This window comes from Penicillium hispanicum (assembly GCF_028827665.1).
Source record: "Penicillium hispanicum strain IBT 35686 chromosome Unknown utg000006l_segment0_segment0, whole genome shotgun sequence".
NCBI lineage: Eukaryota > Fungi > Ascomycota > Eurotiomycetes > Eurotiales > Aspergillaceae > Penicillium > Penicillium hispanicum.
The window spans coordinates 1,826,476-1,853,790 of NW_026623198.1; the positions used below are offsets into that span (position 1 = coordinate 1,826,476).

The 27,315-nt window shown below is 53.2% G+C and overlaps 9 protein-coding genes across 9 annotated transcripts; 5 read left to right on the top strand and 4 right to left on the bottom strand.

Annotated features, from left to right (window-relative positions):
* Positions 1–1,820: 1,820 nt before the first annotated feature.
* kin1 (putative serine/threonine protein kinase Kin1) lies at positions 1,821–5,097 on the bottom strand (the record flags this gene model as incomplete). Its single annotated transcript, XM_056946170.1, has 3 exons — positions 1,821–3,754; positions 3,813–4,440; positions 4,507–5,097. 3 exons carry the CDS (start codon positions 5,095–5,097, stop codon positions 1,821–1,823), a joined length of 3,153 nt encoding a protein of 1,050 aa, XP_056798169.1.
* Positions 5,098–6,000: 903 nt separating this feature from the next.
* On the bottom strand, positions 6,001–7,404 carry N7459_007003 (putative zinc metallopeptidase; the record flags this gene model as incomplete). The annotated part of the gene is made up of 1 exon (XM_056946171.1): positions 6,001–7,404. The coding sequence occupies one exon, from the start codon at positions 7,402–7,404 to the stop codon at positions 6,001–6,003; it is 1,404 nt and encodes a 467-aa protein (XP_056798170.1).
* A 311-nt stretch (positions 7,405–7,715) lies between these two features.
* N7459_007004 (phosphoketolase family protein) lies at positions 7,716–10,163 on the bottom strand (the record flags this gene model as incomplete). The annotated part of the gene is made up of 1 exon (XM_056946172.1): positions 7,716–10,163. One exon carries the CDS (start codon positions 10,161–10,163, stop codon positions 7,716–7,718), a length of 2,448 nt encoding a protein of 815 aa, XP_056798171.1.
* Positions 10,164–11,305: 1,142 nt separating this feature from the next.
* N7459_007005 (uncharacterized protein) lies at positions 11,306–13,674 on the top strand (the record flags this gene model as incomplete). The annotated part of the gene is made up of 3 exons (XM_056946173.1): positions 11,306–12,326; positions 12,385–12,883; positions 12,906–13,674. The coding sequence occupies 3 exons, from the start codon at positions 11,306–11,308 to the stop codon at positions 13,672–13,674; spliced, it is 2,289 nt and encodes a 762-aa protein (XP_056798172.1).
* A 791-nt stretch (positions 13,675–14,465) lies between these two features.
* Positions 14,466–15,467, top strand: N7459_007006 (zinc-binding oxidoreductase; the record flags this gene model as incomplete). The annotated part of the gene is made up of 1 exon (XM_056946174.1): positions 14,466–15,467. One exon carries the CDS (start codon positions 14,466–14,468, stop codon positions 15,465–15,467), a length of 1,002 nt encoding a protein of 333 aa, XP_056798173.1.
* A 682-nt stretch (positions 15,468–16,149) lies between these two features.
* Positions 16,150–18,684, bottom strand: N7459_007007 (Zn(II)2Cys6 transcription factor; the record flags this gene model as incomplete). The annotated part of the gene is made up of 4 exons (XM_056946175.1): positions 16,150–17,191; positions 17,257–17,408; positions 17,465–17,551; positions 17,617–18,684. 4 exons carry the CDS (start codon positions 18,682–18,684, stop codon positions 16,150–16,152), a joined length of 2,349 nt encoding a protein of 782 aa, XP_056798174.1.
* An 895-nt stretch (positions 18,685–19,579) lies between these two features.
* Positions 19,580–21,429, top strand: N7459_007008 (T6SS phospholipase effector Tle1-like catalytic domain-containing protein; the record flags this gene model as incomplete). The annotated part of the gene is made up of 5 exons (XM_056946176.1): positions 19,580–19,840; positions 19,897–20,001; positions 20,055–20,234; positions 20,294–20,365; positions 20,548–21,429. 5 exons carry the CDS (start codon positions 19,580–19,582, stop codon positions 21,427–21,429), a joined length of 1,500 nt encoding a protein of 499 aa, XP_056798175.1.
* Positions 21,430–23,337: 1,908 nt separating this feature from the next.
* On the top strand, positions 23,338–24,849 carry N7459_007009 (uncharacterized protein; the record flags this gene model as incomplete). Its single annotated transcript, XM_056946177.1, has 2 exons — positions 23,338–23,541; positions 23,599–24,849. 2 exons carry the CDS (start codon positions 23,338–23,340, stop codon positions 24,847–24,849), a joined length of 1,455 nt encoding a protein of 484 aa, XP_056798176.1.
* Positions 24,850–25,293: 444 nt separating this feature from the next.
* N7459_007010 (uncharacterized protein) lies at positions 25,294–26,691 on the top strand (the record flags this gene model as incomplete). The annotated part of the gene is made up of 2 exons (XM_056946178.1): positions 25,294–26,571; positions 26,635–26,691. 2 exons carry the CDS (start codon positions 25,294–25,296, stop codon positions 26,689–26,691), a joined length of 1,335 nt encoding a protein of 444 aa, XP_056798177.1.
* Between the last annotated feature and the right edge of the window lie 624 nt (positions 26,692–27,315).

Genomic DNA, 27,315 nt, shown 5'->3' on the forward strand with positions numbered 1-27,315 from the left:
ACGCAGATTCTCCTATCTAGACATCTAGACATCTCTGACACCTTTGATTACTTTTTCAAATGGTTGGACGTGGCTAGCAGCAAATTATAGAGAAATATGGTGAAGTCGGGAAGTCCAAAATCGCAGTAGACCATTTCTGGTTGATAGCCAATTATTGGCTGCAATCATTGTTGTGGAAGGGCGCCAAAATGCGTCAGTTGCGCGGGAAAAAGTTCTTTGTTTAACACCGCAGTTAAGAACACCCCTAGGGTCATTTACAGGCCTTACCCTGGATATTGTATGAAATTTTACTGGCAGACCACTTCTAAAGGATAAATTTAATCGAATCAAATAACTATCAAGAACAACCAACCTTTCTGTGATGTGGTGTTCGTTCAGGGGGTTGGAAGCGCGTCTTTGAAGCCATTTCTTGGCGTTGGGTGCCGTGGCCCTACAGCCAATCATTGCCTCCCGAGGTCCGCCCGCCCGCGTCCTTATTGCAAATTAGTAAGCACATCGACTTCGTTCAAGAGATCACTCTGCTTCCCATAATTAGATGATCATTTCTATCAGGCCCTATAGTTATCAGAGCGATAGTTAAATAAATGGACCGACACTATTGCTGTCCCGAAGCCTAGGAACTGCTCGGTAGATACGCCAGAGAGGGAATATCACGTGACGCGCCAACATCTTGACCAGATATCGTGAATATTCGATCTAGTAGTCTAGTAATTATTATACAGTCAGTTATGAGGGATCATAGTTGTGTAATAGACTGTTATGTTCACCAATGAATCCTTCGTGATACCATACAAGACAATTTATTTCCTGGTCCGATCACCAACTGGTGAGTGCTGGGGGTGAGTGCCGGGGGTGAGTGCTGGGGAGGGGGGCGTAGCTGACCGCCGGCACTCCCGAGCACTCACCTAGAAAAGCCCCTTTGACCGCGCCCACTCCAAGCACAAACAGCACCCACTGTAGGCAATAGCATATAGTCCGTAGTGGAAGATCGTTGCAAGACCATATTCAACAATCTGCTACTGACTGGTTTATAGAGAAGAACTATACGAGATTTAATATCCAAGTGTCAGCAGACTGCAACCTTTTCACTTTGGCTATCGCGGGCAGTCTGTGTCGCGGGTGCCTGGCCTAGATACATCGCTGGGTCCTATTGCATTCCACGATTCTATGGTTCCGAGGGTACCTGGGCAGCCTCCTTACAAGGCTAGCCCGAGACAATTTCTTTACCTTAAGGTTAACCGATTAGTTATACTCCCGCGTGAATGTCATTGCATTTTTTGAAAATAAACAAGAAGGTTCATAATCGCTTCTTCCACTGTAAATTGTACAACGCCAATTTCCTGCCTCACATACGAACACAACTCGCAGGGAAGCACGAACGAAGTTGATAATAGAGAATAGTGGAATCCGTAATGCGTCTCCAGTCAACTCTATTGTACACCATGAAAACTGACAGGCTTTTCTAGGCCAGCAAAGCATTGCTGGAACAGACAGAGCGAACGAAGACAAGTAGATGCAGACCGGAACGATGGGGCTAATAGAAAGAGACCGGATCCAAAGTGGAATACATAGATGGGGGGAGAAAAGAAAGGTCCGTCTGGTGCGAGAAGGAGGATAACAAATATGGCGGATGCTCATGCTCGAATACGTCGTTGATGAATGTACCTGGGGACAAAATCATGGAAAGCACTGGGGATGAAAGAAGACCACGCAAAACAACAAAATGATAAAACAGAGTCGTTATCGACGGAATACTTCTATGCACGTCGCTGCTAGAGGTCATCCTCGGGCTAAGTCATTGAAATCAAGTGGAAGGCAGATCACAGTCGTAGAGCATCGAGGATCTTTTTCGCCATCTCCCGATACTGCCACATACCGCCTGAGACCTTCTTGAACTGGATTCCGTGTAGCGAGAACAGCGGAACCTTCACAACAAGAATTTCGAACCGAAGCACCAAGTTCTCTCCAGTGTCGCTTTGGACGCGAGTGGTAGTCTCTCCAACCACTCGCTCACCCACGGCGGCGGGTTGGCCACGAGCAACATACTCGTCAGAGCCATCAGAGTTTGTGGTAAAACTGCGATCCGGTGCAGCCTGAGTGCGGCGTTGTAATTTGCCCGGTCCGGTGCGGTTGTCATCTCGGCTGTCGTCGTGTCCAAGGAGTCCACCGAAGCTGATCCGCCGGCGGTGGGAGACCTGGCCTTGACGATCAGGGCTGGGAGGGTTAATATCGACGACCTTGTCAAGGTCAATGCTTGGGGCGTGCCGACAGCTAAATCCACCCTTGATCTCCACGTAGTCCACGGCCAGCTGTTTTAGAACACGAATGATATCTGCCCGAATGACGGGCAAGGGCTTGCTGCTAGTGGTGGACACGCTAAAGAGACCTTTGAGATAAACGGGTTTAGACAGGTCTTCTCCATCATTGGCACTTTCCAATGCGGTGCCAGCACCAGAGATATCTGCATCAGTCTCCTCAGGCACATTAGCCTCACGGGCAGCTTCTCGCCGGGCCCGTCGAGCCTGGATGCTTTCTCGGCGAGCATGCCCGAGCGACATGGTACGTGCGGTATGCGTCCGGCCACCAGTCTTAAGACCAACCTGGTCTCTCTGGTTGTTGGGAGCAATCTGATCCGACCCACTGGTCGACGGAGGCTGGCGGTCGACATCCAACGTATCACTGTCGCCTCTGCGGGCGGCTCTCCGGGATCGGTAGTCAGCGGAATTGACACTTGTAGATCGTCCCAGAAACTTGCTCGAACCAGAAGTCCCTTCGCCCGCGCCTGGGGCTGCAAGGAGATCATGCTGAGGTTGGCTGCCCCCGGTAGGAGTCGGAGAGGGCTCAGCACGTCGAGTTCTCCGTACACTAAATCCTCGGTGTAAAGGAGACGCCGAGTCGGCGGGAGGCTGAACGTTGAGCGTGGGGGTGTTTGGGGTGCTCATGCGCTCTCGTTCAACATCGCGGCTGCGATCCTTCGTTCTGCGTGTACTGAAACGCCTCAAGATGCCGGCGGCAGTACTTTCCTTCTTTGCAGGAGTCTCAGGCTGTGCTGAGATAGACACGACGTGTGCTGATGGCGACGTAGTATGGAGGTTCTTCATCCCCTGAGTAACCTCGTCCTCGCCGTGAGTTCTAGCCCGTGGACGAGATCGTCGGCCCGTGTCCTTATCTCCCGGAAGTTGGTATTGGTTTGTATAAGCAGCCTCTGGAGGAGCCAACTCGGGCACTTGTACTTCACCCGGAGCCTGGCGAAGACCGAGGGCACCGGGCCGGACCTCTGTTCGTTCACGGTCAAGTTTCTCCTTGACAAGATGGTACACTGACACTAGCGGGCTGTAGGCATTCAAAGGATCGTGTCCCAGCGGGACCGTCTCCACTGAAGGGGCCGAGAGGGTATCGCGGCTAGTGGCAGAATTGCGTCGCTTGTAAAAGTCAAAGACGCCGCGTTTCCGTTCGCCCTGGTTAGCAGCGGGGGGCTGCGGCAGGTTGGTTCGCACGGCGTGCTGGTAATCTTCGGACTCCAGCACTTTGGTCAACTGGGCTGTAATATAGTCTGGGGGACCAAAGTCAAATCCAGTCATCTTCTCAATCACTTCTTGGTCCAATGGAAGCTGAAGCGGCTCTCGGTTTGGGAGATAATTCTCTGGGGGCGCATTGAAACCCTTGTTCATCCATGGGTGATTCATGATTTCAGACAAACTGGCACGTTGTTTAGGGTCGGTGACAAGCATGCGAGATATGATATGGCGGCATTCTGCAAAACATTTGATCAGCGTGTGTGTGAATTCGAAGACATACACAAGTCCACTCACCAGCAGTTAGACCCGGAGGATATTCCACAACGCCCTTCTTGATCTTCGCATGCAACTGAGGCATGCTCTGGTCATCAAAAGGAACCTTTCCGCAGACCAAAACGTAAAGAACAATACCAAAGCTCCAGACATCGACCTCCGGGCCAGTGTACTGCCTTGCCTGGAGCAATTCCGGAGCAGCGAAGTACAGACTCCCACAGAATGTCTTCAGCAGACTCCGTGGCGAGAAGAGGTTGCTGAGGCCGAAATCAATGATCTTAATGTCGCCCGTCTTGCTGATCAGGATGTTCTCGATCTTGAGATCGCGATGAACGATGCTGTTGCGGTGACAGTAATCCAACGCGCTGGCAATCTGACGGGCAAATTTGCGGGCCTGCTTCTCCTTTAACTTGCCGTGAGAGATGATATAGTCCAGCATTTGACCACCATTGACATATTCAAAAAGCATATACCAGTGGTAGGTCGTCCGCACCACGTCACGCATCCCACAGATATACGGGTGGTTCACCAGGCTGACAATGGCAGCTTCGCGAGCGGTTCTGATCTCTTTTGAGCGGTCCGCTCTCTCAGTTTCGCGGCTGCTACGATGCTCTTCGGTTGAGAGCCTGGGGACGATCTTAACGGCAACCTGTGACCGGAAGTTAGTATCCACTAGATGCAGTGCTGTTAATCTAGAATCGAAACACATAATTACCTGCTCTCCCGTCTCCAAATGCTTGGCCAGCTTGACCTTACCCATGCTGCCCGCACCGATCGTCTTCCCCAGTGCCCATTGACCCGTCGGCGTTGTGATTGTGGTGCGGCGCCTAGGCTGTGCAGAGGCGATTGTGGACCCATGAGTCCCGGTCGCATGCGCAGAGTCGGCAGTCCGGTCGGCGGCCACCGTACCCACAGCATCTATGCTCTCTCGCGGATGACCCTGCGATGAAGGGTTGCGCTGGTGTCGCCGGTTGGACTCGGTTCGGGCAGTGGACGGGCGCTCTCGTGAGCGCTCGGATGAAGGTTCGCGGCGAGAAGGCATCCTGGCCGCATTGGATGCTTCAAAATCACGACGGGCGACGCTGTCGAGCGCAGCGTGATTTGATGGCGGGCGACGATCATAAGAGGGGGTTTTCGAGTGTGAATAGTGAGGTTGTGGAGGGGGCTGGGAGGAGTTGGACGATCGGACCGCCACGCTTCGTGTACGATGGGGGAGATCCGATGCAGCGGTTCGAGACGGACGTGACGAAGTCGAGTGACTGCGAACCACCGTTGGCGACGTTGATGCAGGCGCCGGAGCCGACATGATGATCAGAGCAACGCTGGGGGATGTAGAAGTGGTCAAAGGCTCAGAGGGTGAGCGGGGAGAAGCTGAGGGTGGGAAGCCGCCGCCAGGATTGGGCCCGACGGAGGGGACGGTCTAAAAGGGAGGCTGGGGAGGATGCAAGATGCCAGATGAAATGCAGGGACCCGGATGAAAGAAATGATGCTAGAGAGGAAGAGAAGAGAGGGGAGGATGCAGGAGGGAAGATGGGATGGAAGTTCCTCCTCCCGCTCTGGGTAGTACTCTCCTCCCGGGCCTCTGCACGCCGCATTCTGCACTCTACACTCTACACTTGACACTCGACACACCCTCAGGCCGGGTCAATACCCAACACATCGGATTCCGTTCGAGCCCAGCTTCAACCTGGACTCGGCGTACGGCGTGTTTCACCTCTGCGGTCGTCCCCCCTGGTGCCCGTTCCTCCACGCTTGGACAGGCACGCCCATGACATAATGATTCACGGAGTCTCCACGTTGTTCGTCCAGGCACCGGTGTTGGAAGCCTCGAGGAATTGGAGATGCCTAGGAGGCAACAGTGGCCAATGCCTGGTTGCTCGTGGAAGGCTGGCTGTTACGCCCGCCGTGCTCGATCTATCCATGGATATAGCGTGGGTGACTCCGCAATCATCGAGGCGATTACCGAATCCCCGAATCCACACTTCCAACACGCCTTCGATTTAAGCATCGCGCGAGCGAGCGAGTCACATGACCTGCTATGAACATCCCGTCTTCACCAAGGCGGCATTGGTGATCGCGAGGAATCGGAAGATGGACATCTACTTTCCAAAAGTCGGCCTTCTTTATCTGGACCGGATGCGCCCTGACGGCGGGGATGAACAGCCATCCATGTACGGACCAGTATGCATGTCTTTTACTTATCCAGCTCCTACGCAAATCGATACATCGAATCACCATCTGAACCACCAGATCCCGACTGTTTGACTCGTCCATCGATAACCACATCTCGACTTATTCGCGCCGGGGGATCCCACACTACCTCAGCTACGCTCGCTCGCACACGAGACACGCCGCAACCGGTTTCGTCCCGGTCGCGAAAAAGAAGAAAATCCGGCTGCGCGCCCTTGTGCACACCCAAGCCTTGGCTGATGGGACTCAGTCCGATCGCCGCTCGTGCACGGGTCGAGACACACTCGTACAGAAGGTCTGCATCACCCCGAGTCCCTGCTTGATATATCCCGACCCCCAGGCAAGCCAGGAACAAGGGATCCGCGGAGCCCCAGGGTGTGAAAGCGTTCCCGACGTTGTTCACGCCCATCACGGCATCGAGCCTGTGCTGGCGGATCAGGTCTGGGATGTGTAGCGTGCCCCTCGGCTTCCCGTTGGAATTGTCATGCCCTTGAGGCGATGCCATGTACACATCGCTGGTGGGCAGGCCCACGAAGCTGACGGGAAGATCGTGTTCATGGATCAGGTTAGATATCTCAGTCCAGACATTGACTGGAGCGAGTGTGAGTCGCGTACAATGGCCCAGCATCACCCGCTTCCTCGTCGAGCGCGTGGTCCATCCCCGGCGCTGGAGGCCCTGCAAGACATATATCACCAAAACCCCTTTGCTGGGATCGAGATTATAGTCAATATGGAAATCCAGATGTTTGTCAAATTGCAGGGCGCAGTCAATAGCCCAATCGATGTTGGCTTTGGCAGCCTCGATGCTAAACTCGACGTATGGTGTGGTTCCAATCACGTCGATTTGAGGGTATCGCTGGAGAGCCTCGTCGATGTAGTGCATGTTCTCCTCTCCATATTTACTTGAGAATATGGGGTCTTGTGCAAAGCAGGCGATCTGGATCTCACAGGAGTCGCGCCATTGACTCTTCAGCGCAACCGCGGCCTCTAAGCAGATCCATTTTACCGAATGATCGACCTCCACAAATGCCCGCATTGCCGTGACGCCCGAAGAGACAGATTCAGCTAGTAGCCACTCCCCTCTTTCGAGAAGATCGGCCCGAGTGAACTGCTTCTTGGCCTTCGTCGTGAAGGACAAGGCTTCTTGAAACGACCCGGTGCAGGGGAGAAGGTTGGCATATCGGGGTGCGTTATGGATGAAGGCTTTATCCAGATGAATGTGTGGGTGAGTCAAGGCTGGTAGAACTAATGGGCATTCAGCAGTGTGTGTGCCGGTGGGAGAGTCGTGCGGTGTGACGGAGGAGATAACGCCGTGCGGCGAGTCTGGGGGATAGTCGATGCTGATATCCCAGGCTGACGTCGAGTCTGCCAGTCGGACTCCCTGGATGACCCTGAGATTCGCACTCAGCATAGGAGGTGGCATGGCGGATTCCACGCAGAGTGGCCGAGTTCACAGGTGAGGATGTTGTTATCGCGGCCTCGCACTCTCTTGCCCGCAATTCCCCACTCGCGCGTTTCCGCGGGGAAGTTCAAAGTAGATCCCGCTGCACTCGCTGTGGTTGCATCGACCAAAGAGAACACAGAGACACTGACTAACGTAGGAAATTTCCATCTAGTGCTGACTGGAATTCATAGACATACGAGATTATCCGGTGAAAGAATGGTTCTATCCGTGGATTTGATATCAAGGCCAATCAAGTCATGTACATCGTCCCTTGTATGAACCACATCCACCTATCTCGTCCCCTTAGGGAACGGCCACTTCCAATTCCGAATGTAGTCAGGGTCGAGCCCCTGATCGAACGCCTCTTGCTTGCCTGCCAGCCTAAAGTTCACCAGCTTCTCGCGCACATTGGCCGCAGTATTGCCTAGCGACGGAATCAAGTCGATCGCATCAATGGCCAAGCTGTACCGATCGGTGCCATTGCGCATAGCCAGTTCGAAGGGGGTGTCGATATTGCCCTTCTCGCGGTATCCACGCACATGCAAGTTCTGCTGGCCGGGTCTCTTGTAGGTGAGGCGGTGGATGAGCCAGGGATACGAGTGGAAGTTGAAGATGATGGGCTTGTTGTCGGTGAAGATGGCTCTCCATTGTTGGTCGGGCATGCCGTGCGGGTGGTGAATGCCAGATATGAGTCGGAAAAGATCCACGACGTTGACGAAGCGGACCTTGAGGGCTGGCAGGTGTTGGCGGAGCAGGGCTGTCGCGGCCAGCGCTTCGTGCGTCGAGACATCGCCGCAAGACGCCATCACAATATCGGGCTCCTCGCCTTGATCGTTGCTGGCCCAGTCCCAGATGCCGAGGCCCTTGGTGCAGTGCTCGATAGCTTCGCTCATACTCAGGAATTGAATGTGCTCTTGCTTGTCGGCCACGACGACGTTCACGTAGTTGACGCTGCGCAGGCAATGGTCCATCACGGAGAGAAGGGTATTTCCATCGGGCGGGAGGTAGATTCGAACTACTTCCGGGCTCTTGTTTGCGACAACGTCGAGGAAGCCCGGGTCCTGGTGGGTGAAGCCGTTGTGGTCTTGTCGCCAGACGGTGGCGGTGATGAGGATGTTGAGCGAGGCGACCTTGGCGCGCCATTCGACTTCCAGACACTTTTCGATCCATTTGCAGTGCTGATTGACCATAGAGTCGATAACGTGGACAAAAGGCTCGTAGCTGTTGATGAGCCCGTGTCGTCCAGACAGAATGTAGCCTTCAAGCCAGCCTTCGCAGGTATGTTCACTGAGCATCTCCATCACTCGACCATCCGGAGACAGGTTTCCACCGTCCTTGTCTTCGTCAAAGTACTCTCCCATCCACACTTTCTTGCCCGCCCGATAGACCTCAGCGAGCTTGTTCGACTCCGTCTCGTCGGGGCCAAATAGACGGAAATTCGTCCGATTCTTTGCGACCACGTCGCGCAGGAATGTCGCCATGTTGGCCATGCCCCCCTTCGTGGTGACGCCGGGCACGATATCTTTCAGCGCATAGTCGCGGAAGTCGTTCAATATCAGCGGTTTGCGAAGAATACCGCCATTACCGACCGGATTCGCACTCATGCGCGAGTGGCCGGTAGGCGCGAGCTCTCGGAGTTCTGGAATCAACCTGCCGTTCTGATCGAAAAGGGCCTCGGGCTTGTAACTCTTCATCCAGGACTCGAGGATCTTCAGGTGAGCTGGGTTGGTGAGAACATCGGTGATGGGAATCTGGTGCGCGCGCCAGTAGCCCTCGAGAAGTTTCCCATCGATCTCTCGGGGGGCGCTCCAGCCCTTGGGAGTACGGAGGACGATCATCGGCCAGTGCGGTCGGAAGGGCGTCTTTGATGATCGAGCCTGGTGCTGATATTCCCTGATTTCCTTGACACATTGCTCGAGTGTGGCTGCCATGGCCTGATGCATACTATCCATGTCACTGCCTTCCACAAAGTAGGGCTTCCAGCCGTAACCGACAAGCAACGAGGTGAGTTCTTCGTGGCTGATGCGGGCGAGAATCGTGGGGTTGTTGATCTTATAACCATTCAGATGAAGAACAGGGAGTACAGCGCCGTCATTGATGGGATTCAGAAACTTGGTGCTATGCCAGCTGGTCGCAAGGGGGCCGGTCTCCGACTCTCCGTCGCCAACCATGGTCACGGTGATGAGATTGGGGTTGTCAAAGACCGTTCCAAAAGCATGCGAAATCGAATATCCCAGTTCACCACCCTCATGGATGCTGCCGGGTGTCTCGGGGGTAGCATGGCTACCGATACCGCCGGGAAATGAGAACTGCTTAAAGAATCTCTTCATTCCCTCCACATCTTCGGTTTTATCCGGGTAGACTTCCGAGTAGACCCCTTCCAGGTAGGACTGGGAGAGGATCCCAGGGGCGCCATGGCCCGGTCCAGAGATGAATAGTGCGTCCAGGTCATATTTCTTGATGAGGCGATTCATATGGATCCAGGTAAACGACTGGCCGGAATCGGATCCCCAATGGCCCAAGAGTCGAGCCTTGAGATGCTCTAACTTCAAGGGTTCAGTGAGGAGTGGATTGTCGCGCAGATAGAGCATTCCCAAACATAAATACATGCTGGCTTGGAAATATGCGGTCATCTTGCGAACCTCTTCAGGGCTGAGCGGTTTCCCTTGGACGGTGGAGCGAGCATCGCCATAGGCAGAGATGCTCTTGGCCTCTCCTTGAGGTGAGCTAGATGCCATGATAGAAATACAGGTGGAGAGAGGTGTACGCAGAAGATTCTGGACAAAGCAGAGGCGTGGATAGTTGCTGTTGAGGTGGAATTAAACGTCACTGCAGATGCAGTGCAACAATGAGGGTGAAGATGTACGAGTGACAAGCATAAATAGCCAGTTCTGGTTTTTAAAGCAATAGGATTTACCTGGCTTTCCAAAGAAAGTCCGGCTTTTATCCATTGACAGGAACCTGTAGAGTGGGCTGACATTTGCATTGTCTGCTCATTCGGAGCGGAAACCCGAGCAGTCGATGACGTCTAGCTCCTCGATAAACACGCCACGATCGTACATCCCAATGTATGGCATCTGTCCACCTATGAATCATGACACGACCATCTGAGGACCCCATCCATTGTACAGTGGCCGGGGAGCTCCGAATCTCGCCTGTTGGTGGATTATTTGTTACTCACTACCCAGACACGTTATTCTTCCTGCCCCCGGGGCATCCGACCTACCTAGGTATCAACGCTATGGCCGAGTGAAGCATCTTCCGCATTGAGAGCGACATAATACGATGACTTGGATTATAGGAGTAGCTATAGCTGTTACTAGTTGCTGTTGGGAGTTGGTGTCCCCCAGATTATGGTGTTGTGACATCGCATTTGTGCCTTGGGATTTGGTGTTGTCACTGACAGTTCAGTATACATTTCCAGCGTGTCAATTCAAGTAAACTCCTTTCAGGCTCGCCCGTTCACTATCATTGAGGTGAAGCTGGAAGAAGACATGGATATTCGACGAATCAACCCCGACTCCGACATCGGCCCTATCAAAGCAGGTATAGGTGTCATCATCCTCCCTACGAGTGAATTATATACGCGAGCCTCTTTCGCTAGATATTTGTATCAGGGCCTTTAGGAGATTCTATAGAGTATAGTCGCTTGTTGCGAGTCTCCCAGTGAGCGGGAAATGGCCCCATGTGGGATCCGGGCGAGGTCTTGCGATCCCGGTGGGATGCGCCATCCCATCCCTTTCCATTCAAGCCCGGGGCCAAGTGCCTGCGAGGCTGAACGGCTTGAGGAAAACGTCAAGTCGATATCGATATTTAAAATTGCCCTCTTCGATCCTGGGATTGGTTCGCCGCACTCTGCACTTACATTCAATTGTGCATCATGACGCGCTCCCAGCAGGCAATGCCAGCAACGCAGTTCCGTCGCAAGAATGGACAACAATCATCCTGCGAGAATTGTCGCAAGTCGAAGCTCGCATGCGACCATGTCACTCCACACTGTGGCCGCTGCGTCCGACTCCAGAAGACAAATACTTGTGTCTACCTTGTATCGCCACTCACCAAGCCACGCCCCGACGCCCCAAAGAGCTCTGGAGTGGTAAAGCGATCGACGAAAACGCAGTTGCGGCCCTTGACAACGAGCATCTTTACTGTGCACCACCCAGTGGTGGCCGACTCTCCTCCCTCTGAATTCGAGCCTTTTATTCGAGATCCATCACAAGGGCTATGCCTTGAGCGTGTATCCAACGCTCGGTCAGAAGCCCCCAGGCAAACGACCAGCTGGGGATCCATCTTCAGCGAATTTAACATCAACGTGGAACCTGAAATCACAGCACCTGGTGCCACAGCTGGATCATCTCTGGGGTGGAAAGACCCAGAGCTCTTGCAACACGCCACCACAGCCCTGGCACAAATTCCTTCACAGGTAATGTGCGAGGGACTTCTTGAGCATGCACTCAAGTATCCCGACTTCGGGTGCTTTGAGCCCTACCTACGTCAATTGCATTGCGGCTGGTGGGGGTTCTTTGGAGGGAACCTAGAGAGAAGTTTGGACCCATTGAGCATCACACCAGTACTTGAGAGGCTCTGGGCCAACACTGCCAGCCAAGTGAATGACCGTGTTGCTTCCAACTCGCCATGTTGGCTCGCAACGTGCTCTGAGACTAATACAACGTGGAGCTCGCTGGCATACTTGCTATCTGAATATGGCTCAGCATGCGCTAGCCTACCTCCTTCTCATCATCTATTGTCGAAGTATGACAAGGGCCAGATGTGTAGGGATCTAGGCAAGGGAGTCAAGGCCTGCCTTGCTATCTGCGAGGCGCAGAATATCCTCAGTGTTGACCTCGTCAACGCGCGTGCTAGCATGGTGCTGCTTCAAAACTCTCACGATGGTGATGACTGTATGTATTCTCTATAAGCGTCTATCCATGTCGCTTTGTTCTGCCTCAACCTCCCCAGTGAGCACTATGTCCTATCCTGTCACTCCGCTAACGAATCATGCAGCAGACCATAATTACACAAACATTGCACATCTTGCACGTCTTGTTACCCATATGGGTCTTCATATGGGGTCAATTTACACATCTTTTGTTCAAACACAATTAGAACACAAGGCCTTTCATCGAGCATATATCATGGATAAATCGATTGCTACTTCTTCGGGTCGACCACCTCAATTGACTAGAAGATTCAACCAGTGCCCGCTCCCTTTGGAGTTGAGTGATGGACAACTACTATTGTCCGGACAAGAGCTAGCGTTCGCTTGCGACCTTCTAGACTCTGAAGGCTGGAGCACTATCGACCGTTCCTATCCAATCAGTTATTTACGGGCCTTGTCCATGTTAGGGAATCACCGTGAAGAGATATTGGAGCTTACCTTGGGGCCAAGTCCTCCAAATTTGGTCAACTTACAACGGTACGACGATGGGAGTACCCATGAACTTTCCTCTAGAGGCCTGTATCACTAACACCGTCTGAAGGGTTATGAGCCACTTGCAAGCAACATACACCCGACTACCTCTGCGCCTGCAGTATGATCCCGACGATAACGCCCATTTAGAGCCGTTTGACTTTCTGAACGTCATATTCCTGCATCTGGAGTATAATAAGAGCATCTTCCTTCTTCATCGACTGTCGCGAGGTGTACCGCTCAGTCAGAATGAGCCTTTATTGTCGTCAGCCAAGGCAATCCTCAACGTGATTATCATGCTGTATACCAACCGTGACCGGCTGGGAAACATGTTCCTTTTCTTTCCTTGGGCAGTGATGTCTTACGGCACACCCGCCGCTGCAATTCTCGCTGCAGAACTGCTGACACGCCCGCAATATCTCTCCGCCGTGGCCAATGGAAGCACAATATACTCTCGGTCGGAAACTATACAGGAGCTCAGTGTATTTATCAGCTGTCTAAAGAGCATCCCGACAGCAGAGGGAAACCACGCGCCATGTCGTCGGGTGGAACGAACTCTCCGGAAGATCCTGGATCAAGTTCTTGATTCTCCACCAACAATAGCTGCAGCCACAATTACCCCTACAACAACGCCAGAGATGGACGGGGACTCGGCTATCGATCTGGATATTGACTGGGAGACATTCGCTACTGGACCTTGTGATCCGGACTATGCTCAGTGGCTCGACACCAGTACCTTTGCGGACACCTTCGATCCGGTGGATTTCGAGATTAATGACCTTGGACTACACATACCAAGCGATTTTTGCTTTGGTGGCCCTTCAAAGGCCTGGGGATAGAGTATTTAACTTAAGCCCGTGGCACCAAGTCATGGAATCAGCTAAGCAATCAGCCTGGTTCTCAGAGTTTAAAGATCGTAGATCATCGGACAGCTATTCGATTAAACATTATACCAACAAGTATATGTCGATGCCTATTCCAAATCATGACCGGATATAGCGAGGGCTTATCTGAGAGTGGTTGCCAGAGACTTATGCAAGTACATCTGTCAAGCCATAGGCCGATTGGAAAAGTCTCAAATGATATACCTAGATGTTACTACCCAGTAACGTAGCCTACTTCTGACAAGAAGCACTGGCCAGCATTATATTCAGCTTGCAATGACTTCTTGTTATTTTGTATCAGACAGTACTTGCCGAGCTGTCAAACTCCATAGATCTGCGCGAGACGCGTTGTGATTGGCGCCGCTCCAGCGTGGCAGCGGAATCCCACCGGAACTCCACAGCATCCACTCACTCCGATCCCGCCAGATCACCCCATTCCCACCTGCGGATATATTAAGAGACCAGAAGACCAGACCTCAAAAGAATACTGCGCCTTTCTCTGCTGTCACAGATTCTTGAAGACTTGAAGCTGTAAGGGTCTCATGCCTACGGCCTCCTCTGGCTCTTCTCGTTCTTCCACTCGCGACTGTGGTATCCTCAATAAGTCACTTATCCTCGCAACCACGCTAATCGTCGCACTCCTCGCCTACCTTTGGCTCTCACCACAACTACACCAAGATTGTATATCCCGGGCGGCTATCGCTTTTGCTTCTGCCAGTCACACGATCCACAGGGCCGGTCCAACCATGTCCACTGATACGATGCGCGCCATCGTGATGCATGAAATCGGCGGCCCCGGAGTGCTGAAGCTCCAATCCGTTCCCAAACCGACTCCCACAGTTGGACAGGTGCGCATCCGCGTAAAATCCTTCGGGCTCAACCGATCAGAGCTTTTCACCCGCCAGGGCCACTCGCCGGGGGTATACTTCCCACGCGTCCTCGGCATCGAGGCAACCGGACTCATCGACGAGGCCGCGCCAGAATCGGGCTTCAACAGCGGCGACGTCGTCGTGACGGCAATGGGTGGCATGGGCCGTGCCTTCGATGGCGGATACGCCGAATACACCGTCGTGCCAGCCACTCAGGTGCGACGCGTCAACACAACCGCTGCATTCGGAGCCGGTCAGCCCGTGCCATGGGACCTACTCGGCGCTCTTCCGGAACTCATGCAGACAGCGTGGGGCGCGCTGTTCAAGAGCCTGCAGCTGGTCCCCAGTGACCGACTGCTGATCCGCGGCGGCACCACTGGCATTGGCCTGGCCGCTGCAGCACTCGCCCGGGCGCGGGGGGTGTCTGTCACCGCGACGACGCGAAATCCAGCCCGAATCGAGGCCTTGCGTGAACTCGACATTGAGGATGTGATCGTCGATGCTGGGTCGATACTGTCCGAAGTCAAGAAGCGGGCCCCGTTCAGCAAGGTCCTCGAACTGGTGGGTGTGACCACCCTGGAGGATTCGCTGCGATGCGTGGCGCCAGGAGGCACTGTGTGTATGACGGGTATTGCGGGCAACAAATGGACCTTTGATCAGTTCACGCCGATGGCGTCGATCCCGACTGCGGTCAAGCTGACCACCTATGGTAGCACTTCTGATGCGCTGCTGGAAACCCCCATCGAGGAGATTGCTCGAGACTTGGCAAGTGGCAAGATGAAATTGCCGATTAAGGCTTTTCCGTTTGATCAGATTGTGGAGGCTCACCGGTTGATGGAGGAAGAGGGGGCGTTGGCGAAGATCGTGATGCTAGTATAGAGTATTTGATCGGTCAGAAGTTCTTAGACGGCCCTCCAATCAACCAACCAGCCAAGATCTCTGTTCTTTTTAGCGGCGCGGTCGAAAAGACACCTGGAAAGTAATCAATTGTCCCTTGCGGAAGTTGGAGTGGGATGAGGGCGAGACTTGCAAAGGGAAATCCCACGGCTTCCCGACGCATCTCGCCCGTCCCGGTGGGATGGCTGTGCCGAACGGGATTCCCTCGTTGTTCCCGGGTCGAGCGCGCTATTTATCACTTGGTTACTGCATACAGCGTGGGATGGATAGTCCATGATGTTTTGACTTGGTTGGATGGCAACTTTTCTCATGTTGGTCTGTCGCCTACCAGCCCGTCTCTGAAACACCTTACGGATCCCACTTCCAGTCATCCGCATCTGAACAACCAGACAGCTCACAACCGCCCCGACATCTTCCACTTCGCACTTCTTTTCCTATCATCGAGCCGCTGTGAGTTTAGCCTCACGGTGGCTTCCCTCCCAATGATTGGCCATCTTCAATGAATGTTCAAAGCTCCGAAATGCACCACCAGAGACGAGACGCTAAATTATTACATATGCGCAAGTCCACGAATTGACCGAAGTATACACAAACACCTGCAGCCAAAGGGAGCTACGCGCTATATCCCTGGTCGGGTCCAATTTCCATCAGGATTGTCACGTCTTCAAATCTTCAGCGTCAGAAGGAAAGCAACAAGTCGCGACGAATAGACCGGAAACGATATTAACTGGCTGCGATACCATGACGAGAAGTGCGGAACCGAAAATTCATACAGCAGCTCCCCACCCACCGTTGCCAGACCACCCTGGGAGATCCAACGTTCGTACTCAGGCGTGTCGATGAGCCGGGGCTGGGTCAACTCGATGGCTCCAGCCGAGAGCGAAAGTGCATCTCCTTCGGCAACGTTGAGGCTGGACACCTTGGAACTGTACAAGCAGAGAATAATGGCACTGGCGAGCAGGCCAGCTGGCCCCAGCACATTCCCCAGCTGCCGATCGACTGGTCTATAGAGCACACCCTCACGCTCATAGACGCGCTTCAATTGCGCTGCGTGGTATACGGCCTGGCGACCGTCTGCGGAATGAGCCCAGGTATTAATTACGTTCTCCACGTCTGCTTCCTGGCAGTGCACGCAACACCGGTTGTGCTCCAAGAGTCCCATGTTGGCATACAGCTGAAGTGACTCCAGGTGGTACAGGGTGAGGCTGATGCCCAGAAATGGATCGCTGCTCCCCGAACCACCTGCAAAGAACAAGTCTTCCGGGCGCTCGGTTTCCTCTACATTCACGCGCCAGTCCTGGAGATATCTTTTCCATATTCTGACGGGGTCTGCGGTACGATTAGTCTCGGGCGAGCGGTAACTTCGATGGTGCTGCTGATGGGCTTCTTTGGAAATTCCCCAAAGCTCCGATAGGAACGCGCAGAGACTGAGGTGCTTGTGCTCGAGTGATAGAGGAGGCATCCGCAGGTAGCCTGTCATGAAGCCCTGCGTCTCGAGTCCGTCTCGCATGTTGGTGGAAAAGGCGGTTCGTATTCGACCCGCGGGCTCATACCAGTGGAGTTGTGTTCTGGCCTCCCTCGTTTCTGCTCTCCACAGGTCATCTGAAACGATAAGTGGCAGTGCAATTTCCTGATATCGAAGAGTCGGAGGGCGACCGAGGATGATACACAGATATGAATCGATCCTCAAAACAGTGTATACTAGTCTGCATTCAAACATGTCAGATTAGAAGACTGACGCGAGAGAACCGCAAGGAAGGCCAGGGCGCACCGTTTCATCTGCTCAACTAGCACCCAACCCTCTTCTACTGAGTGCTGCTGGTCTTCTGGGAGCCATCGATTGCCGAGGACTCCTAGACGTCGAAAGGTGGATATCGCGATGTCTGTCCACTGCGCCGCCCAATTCAAGGAGGCTACAGGGGCCTACAGGCAGTCAGCCACTTAATTCCTCACGACGATTGCGGCAAGCGTGGTCTTACATCACCTAAGATTGCATAGATCAGTGTGATCACTAACGCCTGGAGTGTTTGTAGGAGTATATCCGTGGTTGGCCTTTCCATCACAGCCTGCGATGGTTGAATGTGAGCGTCGCAGTCAAACCAGCATCGCTCTTCGACCGCAAATGACTCACCACCTTCTGCATCAGAGACTGTGTCAGCTCCTGATTAATTGAGGTTAACATCGAATTATCGCACTCGGAATTTTGCATCCACTTGGACAGGCTGGCCAAAGCCATCGTCAGCAGGGGGGTATACTTTTCGGTGGTCAAAGTAGGAAGATGCAAAAAAGACCAGAGTCGATGGAAATGGTGAAACTCCGCCGAATGCACAGACAGAGTGGCGGATTGCCCAGGGCTCGCGCTCATGGTACTTCCTTGCTGCAAGCTCTGGGATGAGTCTGGAATGGAACTCTCGGTGGCACTCATTCTCCCCGAGGCTCTGCCAGAAAACCCTATATTCCCCTCTATTGGCATCTCAGAGGGCCGGTCGGGTTGGAATCCAGGTCCAGATTCTGAAAGTCGTCGAGGCAAGCCGAGTGGATAGCCCAGAAGCAAAGGGGTGGCGGGCAGGGGAATTCCTGGCGTGATGGAGATGCATGCATCCAGCCGCGAGGGAAGAGATTCTCTTTGACTGGCTGGCGCTGACCAGTCTCCTTGCGCTGGGGAGCTGTCTTCAGGGCTCACAACTCCCCCAACGTCTTCGTGAGGGACCTCCTCTTCGGAGACTTCGACATGCTGACCTTCTTCGGTGCGGCCCTGACGAAGAGATCGCGTCGTTGGTCTGATCATTCCAACACCAGTCGGCTCCCTGACACAGGTCTCCCCGTTCTCTGTGCATGAGGCGCATGGGGTGTTAGAATCGCATTTGGTCTTGCGTCTGCGACAGCTTTGACAAGCCCGCGATGTCCGCTTCGGGCCGTCTGGGGGTACATTATGCTGCAACACATGCCGGTTCAAGATATCACTGCTACCTGGTGAGCGGAGACGCTTCGACGGCTGGAGATGCACAACTGACCTTCGAGTAAAACTACGCCCGCAGATGAAACATTTGTGTGGCCGCAAGCTGGTGTGTTGCAACCGGTGACGGTTCAGGTGCTCTTTACGCAGAAAAGACTTGCCGCAGTTCGGACTGGCGCACACGAAAGGACCCGACGACAATGGCGCCGGTCGACGAGGGGCCGGTGAGTCCAAAGAATCCATTCTAGTCGGGTCCGATCGGGCTGGCCGAGGCTGGTTCTGTCACAAGCAGCTATGCTGGGGAGGGTATCAAGGGCTGCAGATCGACGATCAATTGGGTACGATGGTGACCGCATTTCGCGTAGCAGAGACCACGCCAGACTCGGGGGCCAAAAAGATAGACGGGTTTAGCGCGATCGGGCGATTTTGGATGGCGCAACCCGTCATTCCAGTACTAAACTGTCACGGTCAGGGCAGAGAAGCCCCGGGAGAGCTTGACGCGATCCAGCGATGTCGCCAGAGCTACCCAGGAACCGGTTGGAGGATCCTGCGACAACATCAAGATAAGCTATGGGCGATCACCGCTCATGGATTAGCAGACTGGCACTTCGTGGATTGTCCTGCTCGACACTTCTCGGGTCCGCGGAATAACCCGTGGGCGCTCGCGGTGGACCACTTGCCTAGGTGAGTAAGAGGTGTGTCTGCGATTCCAAGGTCGGGGTTATACAACCCATTACCGTGAAGCCTTTTGGCGAATATCATATCAATGATCTAGCCCGGTCGGAAACGAAGAACGCCTTGGTGGACACCTATCGTCACGTTCCTCTCGTCCATTCCATCCATGCATATTTTACGCTGGGAGATCTCGGCGATCACCAGACTCCAGCCCCAAAGGCACTGTGGGAATCTCTCGGCCAATCGCTTATACAGAACACCTGGATGATTGGATGATCGAAGCATACCTACAGTATGTAGCGTGTGGCTATGGGCGCTAGTGCATTAGTCAGATCAGCTAAGCCCTCCAGAGCGCTAGGGCTGAAGGAACCTCCCCGCCACGAACCGCTGCAGTCAACAATATAACTGATCCAGTGGAGTCCAACCTTCCAGCACTCCTGCCAGTCAGGTGAAACTGCACAGAATGTCCTATCCGGGGAAACGCATCATCCTCTGTCTGGATGGGACGTGGGTCAATAGTGACAAGGGCTATGACAGCCCGACCCTGAGCCAGCCAAATGAAACCCTGCAGATTCCGACGAATGTGACCCGTGTTTATCGCGCACTGAGGAAAAGGGATCCAGATGGAAAGGGCCAGGTACTGTATTACCATCCGGGCGTGGGGAGTTCTGGAACACTCGCAGATACCATTGCAGGCGGGGCTTTCGGTGTTGGAGTCTCGGAGGTAGGCTTGATTCTTTTGTATCGACAAAGAGGAACGTCTCTGACGGTCGACACCAGAATATCAGGGAAGCATATAGCTTCGTTGCGGTGAACTACGAGCCCGGGGATGAAATCATTCTAGTGGGTTTTTCCCGCGGTGCATTCACGGCACGGAGTGTGGCAGTGAGTAGACAGGCCCGTGAATAGTTCTAGAGAACAAGAATTAACCGATTCAGGGGCTCATCACTCAAATTGGACTACTCACGGCGGACGGACTAGAAGCCCTCTACCCGATTTTCAAAGACGTGCAGAACTGGAAAAATCCTCACTACAGGGATAAGTTCCCGAAAACACCGTTCCCAGACAAGCCAAAGACACCCAACCATGGGAAGGAATACACACGTCGTCTAGAAGAGGTACATATCTAAGATACTAAGGATTCGAGCACCATGGCTTTCGCTGACAATATGGCAAGGAGGGCCTGACACGATTATACGACCCCGATGGATATCGCATCAAGGTCCGCTGTGTTGCAGTGTGGGAAACAGTTGGGAGTTTGGGTTAGTTGCACCGATAGATTCTCACGTCTTGAATTGCATGGAATTGACATTCGACAGGGATCCCCGACACCAACCTTGGGAACCACCTTGATCTACCTCGCTCCACTAAAGAATAGGTGCCTCCGGTCCCTGGCGGACAAATATTTACTGACACTTCCTTACATGCAAGTTCTATGATACGTCTCTATCAAACAAAATCGACTATGCCTTTCAAGCCTTGGCTCTAGACGAAGATCGCACATCATTCGCCCCGACGCTCTGGGAGCGGCCTCGCCACGTCCGAACGCATCTACGGCAAGTCTGGTTTCCCGGCGCCCACTCGAATGTCGGGGGCGGACTTCCCGATCAAGAGATTGCCAATCTATCGATGGCCTGGATGATGGATCAACTCGCGTCTATTGGGATAGCGTTCGAAGATGGGACGATTGATAAGATCTTCCGCGACAGCGTTTTCTACTACTTCGATCACGCCCATCACGCGCGGTCAACTTCTGGACATTCGAAGCATAAACCTCGGACTGAATGGGCAATGGCTTCCATCTATGATGAACACAAACCCGTGCGACCATGGGCTCTAGGCGAAATCATCCAGCCCGATACCGGACTCTACCGCGCCGCTGGGAAGACCACTCGTACCCCAGGGATGTACCATCGCATCGATCCCGAAACTGCGCTGGACACTCCGTATTTCTTGGAGGATACACATGAGAGCATCCACCGAAGTGTGCGTCTTCGGCTTGCCCTGGAAGGCTTGGGGTATGATGACACGGGGCCGTACAAGTGCCGTGCACTGCTCAAGAAAGGGCCATGGGAAGTTCGGCGAATGCGCGTGGTATCGAGAAACCACGTCCAGGACTCCTACGGAGAGGCGGACGAGATCGTGGAGGATCACCGATGGGGCTGGGTCTATATTGGGCCCGAGGAAGATGCGCCACCGGTGACGGTATTGATGGAGGAGCCACTGGGTCCATATGAGAAAAAGCTTCTGGGGCTGAACAAGGGTGAACCATCTCCCAGCAATGATATGTGGGAAAGTCTTTCTAATAATTGACTTCACAGGCCGAGCTTACTACAAGGAAATAATTGCGGAAGGCAGGAGGCCATATTGGCTCTGAAAAACTCAAGAAGGCCCGACTTGTCGGTTTGAGAAGAAGGCGTGGACTTCCTTGGATATTGTCCGAATCACTCAATGGGTCTCTCAAGGATGCAATGCTGGACCTCGATCGCCTTGAATTCGGGCTGTTGCAACAACGCTGGCATCATGAAACTGCGATCGACCGACCCTCGGGACAATCCCCTACCCAACTTGACCCCCCTCTATCGAGGATTCGAAGAAGTCTGACTGGGGCCTCACATCACTACCGATAATAAGATGAAATGTTTTATCGAGCAACGGATCTGGATACATTTAACCTGCTGCATTGCCGTTATTGGGGATGGCGGTCTTAATGCTGTGGTGGACGCTGACATGCGCGTTCGGGGGTTTGAGGGAGTGCGTGTTGTGGATGCTTCGGTCTTCCTAGGATTCTTGGCTACTATATCGCTCTTCCGATTACATGGTCAGTGAGAAGGCCGCTGAAGACATAGTTTCCACTACGTAAGCTTTATGTCTCATTTTGTATTGAACATTATGGCTTATTTGCTGCTCAGGAGGTTATTCCAGAAACTGCATTCCCCCGGATGGTTTTGATCGATGACTAGGACCATCAAATGCAGAATGTAATTAGGTTGATCAGACGAAAAGCGAGGGAAGAGAAGCATATCCGGTGACTCTGGCTCTAGGTCCAGGGGTATCGGGGTTTTAAACGATACATGTGATTGATGGTTCTTCAACAAACGCCCAGTCGTTTTTCCTTCGTTTTAATTAATTTATGAAAATGGTGGCGTGGTCTGCGAGTTGACGGGGGTAAACCAAGTCAAGGTTGGAAAAAAAGAAAGGTGATGATCGAATGACCCCGAAGCGACTCGAACGCTTAACTTTCAGGATGCTCCAGATACTGGAATCTGACACTCTACCAATTGAGTTACGGGGCCTTACATGTTGAAACGTACTCTTTTCTCATGAAATTAATAGTCTATCTACTCAACAATCACATCTAATGGCTTTCTGCCCCGCCATTATGGTGATCATTATGCAATATATAAGCAACCAAGGTTCCAACCATACGGGTCAGTTTAATATTTCTCCCTAGCTCTTGGTATATTATGCTTGCCGAATACAGCTAGGAAAATCACAGCGGATTCGTCCAGAATATAATACTACCACTCCCAGCTGATCCTCGTTAGGATTATATATATCAGACGCTTGTGATTGTTCCCCTGGGTTAAGTTCATATCGTAGGGAACCCAAGCACCGAATACTCAATGCACTGTGCTGCCCATACTCACAACGTTCGATGAGGCGTAGCTGATCACCTCTATTCACCGCTGGTTCCCAGAAATTCGGATCGAGCTAACTCTGAATGTTGTCGGTAAGACCCAAGCACACGACGCAATGCAAGGGGCGATTTACCATGATCTTGGATCTGGGCCCCCCCCAAGGATGGCAAACCAATTTCTATATATTTGACTGGTTCTAAGGCATGGAGAAATCATTCGAGCAAGCCAGAAGGTCAACGTTCCTTCCCGCGCCCGAAAGGAGCCTTGGAAGAGATGGAGGACAGGATGGGCGATCGTTAAGTGCTTCTCAGGCTTAGACGGGAAAGCATGCAGGTGGCACAGGATAACTACCTAAGTAGGTATCCTGGAGCATATGCAACGTCAATAGCCAAGGCAGGGCATCCCTGATATGCCCATCTCCAACAAACGCCATCTTTGCGCTTCGATCTAGTTTGGAGACCGATCCACTCGGTTTGAAATTGAGACCTAGACCAAGATTGCATATAAGAAGCTCCAGTAACCCTCCATCTAGCTCGTTTTCTGTCGCTGGCATCTGTACTTCGCTGTGAGGGAGGCCAAAATGCCCAGCAAGGATGCACCCTCTCATGTGGCCGAGGAAGTATATCCAGTGCACACCCTGGATGGTATCGAGACCAATCGCAATTATGTGAACTGGATGATGCGATTCAATGACGTTCTTGATGCCCCAAAACTAAACTCTGCACTCTCGAGAGTATTGGAGATCGGGGACTGGAGGAAGATGGGCGGACGGCTTCGATACAAGGTACGAGATGGATCACCCAGGACGCTATGCCGGCAAAGCTGGAACTCAGAGACCTAGACAGATGGACAACCGGAGATCTACGTCCCAAGGTCATCGGTGACCGAGCAGAATGTGTTCTTTACGCACGACACCTTTGAGATGACTATCCAGGCGCATCCAGTGGCCCATCGTTTCCCGAAAGGGACCGACGGCCCGTCTGTTCAACCCATCACGAAGGACTTTCGGCCCTTCATTGCACGCAAGGAGTTTCCGACCTTTGAGCAGCTGGTCGAACAGAAACTACCTCTGATCTCCCTGCACATTACGTCGTTTAGCGATGCAACCCTGGTCGCAATCATGTGGCCACACGTCCTGATGGACGTGATGGGAGGCCAGGCCCTGTTGATTGGCTGGACGTCGGTGTTGAACGGGCGCGAAGAAGACGTGCCTGCGGTGCTCGGCGCACGAGAAGACATTCTTCGACACCCAGAGATATCCCAGCCAGGCGAGAAGACCGAGGCGCTGAAGCTTGAAAAGACACGCTTGACGGGACTCGGGCTCCTCATATTCCAACTGCGATTTTTGTGGGATAATCTCTGGAATCCGTCGCGGCAACGAAGTGTCATCTTTCTCCCCAAGAGCGCTGTCGAGAAAATCCGGCTTCAGGTGCAGAAAGACCTCGAGAACAGTCATGGCCCTGATTCCCCCCCCTTTGTCAGTGAAGCCGACATCCTCATCGCGTGGGCCACACGCGTGATTGCATCGTCCGAGTCCAAGTCGCGTCCCTTCACCGTGATGAGCCTCCTCAACATGCGCTTCCGGATCCCCCTATTGCTGACATCGCGTGGTGCGTACATTCAGAACATGGTGCTTGGGACCTATACCTTTCTCTCTGCCCAGGCCGCCCGTGCATCGGTCGGGTCCATCGCACTGAGCCACCGAGCGCACGTCGCAGAGCAAGCCACAGAGCAACAGACACTCAGTCTGCTGAGGCAGGTGTTCCGAGACCTTGAAGCGAGAAGAAGCCTACAACTGTTCTTCGGAGATCCACATATGATCCCCATCGTGGTCAACAACGTCTTCAAGGCGGATCTGATGAAGATTGCGAATTTCGGGGCCGCCGTTTCACGCCAGGGAGAGGCGATGAACACCAGGAAGAACCCTTTGGGGACGATGGTCGGCTATTACAACGAAACTCTCGACGGGGCTTTCAACAGCATCAACATCTTCCTGATGTTGGGCAAGGACTACGGCGACAATTACTGGTTCATGGGAAGTCTCTTCCCGCAGGCCTGGTCGAAGATAGAGGAAGAACTGGGGAGGATATAGGTTCGATCGTGGTGATAGCGACAACTGTCTAATACCCAACAATGTATCACTACAATCTGATGCACACCGGATGTTGGCAGATACCGCTATTTTAGGGGCAGCAAGTGCGGCCAATCGAGAAAACTGCTTCTCTCCAGGCGCCGAATGGCGTGATCGAGCTGATTGATAAGTCGATCAAGTCCCCAACTAGTCGATGTAACGATCTCCACTCTCCCTTGGGCTCCACCGCTGCAGAATTGATGATTCCGCTTGTTATCTTGACGCTCCCTCCATTCCAAGTCCGATCGTCGGCCTGCGACTTTTGATGCGGAGCTGATCTGCCGTGAACACCTTCTCTTCCGCTTGATCGCGTTTTCCCAGCAGAGGCTCCAAGGGTCTTGAGTGCAGGCCGATGAACCCAGAGCACGCCAAGGATCCCGCATTGAATGAATCGTGCTCGTCGGCATGGAGCCTGTCCCAAAAGATGACGAGCCCTCCGACGCCGAGAGACAACAGATCATCGACGGCCATGCGCACTTCCACCGCCTCGGCTGGAAACGCGTCGCCATCCTCTCGATAGTCGAAGCGATTGCTCTCGGGAGCTTGGGCCTGCCGTACGCGTTTGCAACGCTGGGCATGGTCGCCGGCGTGATTCTGACCGTTGGCATCGGCGTGGTGGCCATGTACGCGAGCCATATCGTCGGCCAAGTGAAGCTCAAATATCCCCAAATCGCTCACTACGCAGATGTCGGTCCGTATCTGCTGGGGAATTACGGATCGAAAATCTTCACCGCAACGTTCGTCGCCTTGCTGATCTTCGTCATTGGATCGCACTGCTTGACTGGTTCCATCGCCTTCAAGAACATTATCCAAAGCAACACCTGTTCGATTGTGTTTAGCGTGGTCTCGGCCGCAATCTTGCTGCTGCTGGCCATTCCTCCGTCATTTGCCGAAATTGCCATCCTGGGCTACATTGATTTTGCTTCTATCATCCTGGCGATCGGAGTCACCATCATCGCCACTGGTATCCAACACTCCAGCGACGCCCATGGCGGCGTAGCGAGCCACCCTGCGTGGTCAGCCTGGCCGAAGACTGGTACCACCTTTTCGGGAGCCATCGTGTCCACCAACAGCATCGTATTTGCATATTCGTTTGCAGGCTGCCTCCCGTCCTTCATGGACGAGATGCACACGCCCGAAGATTACACCAAGACTCTCTGGTGGCTAGGGGGCGTGCAGATCGTCGTCTACACCCTGACGGGGTCCCTGATCTATGCCTTTGTAGGGCAGGATGTACAGTCGCCCGCGTTGCTCTCCGCGGGCCCCGTTCTCTCGAGGGTTGTTTTTGGTATTGCCCTCCCGGTCATCTTCATTTCGGGCTCCATCAACACCACCGTGGTCTGCCAGTACATCCATGGAAAGGTGTTTCGAGATTCGGTTGTCCGGTTTGTCAACACCCGAAAAGGGTGGATCACCTGGCTGGGCCTTGTGTTCTTCGTGACATTGCTGGCTTGGGTCGTTGCGGAGGCGATTCCCATTTTTTCGGAATTGTTGTCCATCATTTCGTCGCTCTTTGTGTCGGGTCTGTCCTTCTACCTACCGCCGGTTATGTGGTATGTCCTCTTGCGGGAAGGCGCGTGGTACGAAAAGCGCAACTTGGGAACGGCGGTCTGCAACGGCGCCGTCTTTGTGGTCGGTGTGATCATATTTGGATGTGGCACGTACGCCAGTATTGTGGAGCTGGTAAGTGGTCTCTAGTTTCTTCCCTACCTAGGTAGAGTGTTATGCTGACGTCACCGGGGATAGATTCAAAAGTTTCAGTCGGGCTCGGTGGGCAAGCCTTTTACCTGTTCGAGTGGGTGAAGATGGAAATCGAAATAGCGATCTCTGCCATGATTGGCCGTGACATACATAGAAATAGAAGAACGATCCTCAGATTATGACAAATTAGGATTCCCAGTAGATGTTCGGAGGTTGAACCACGAACGAAGTCTGAACCCGCCCGATGCATCGAGTGAGTCCACCTGGTCCTAGTAATATTCAATGAGATGTCCTGCCCTGCCTAATATGCATGTAGACCAATTCTCATCCCTGGGCCCCGCAGCCAGCCCCTCGCCTTACTCTATGCAGAACTAGTGCGAACATAGCAGGTACTAGGCGCATCAGATATACGCTGTGAGTATAGTGACTACGCGCATACCATCTACGCGGCAAGTATAGCAGCTGCAAGTATCCTATCTAAGCGACAAGTATCGCAGATCAGTGTTTCCTATCGAATGTAGCCTATCTGCGAATATAGCACCTATGGTGGACAGATTCAAGCCGCTTCATTATTAAAAACTTCTGGATCAAGCGCTTCGCTGCTCACGCAAGTTCCGTGTGACCCCCCTACAGCTGAGGGGCCCTATGGTATGTATTCTCTGCTCCAGTGGGTTCCTGGATTGGAGGCAAGCGGACAGCTTTTTAGACCGCTGAAAGCTATTTAAT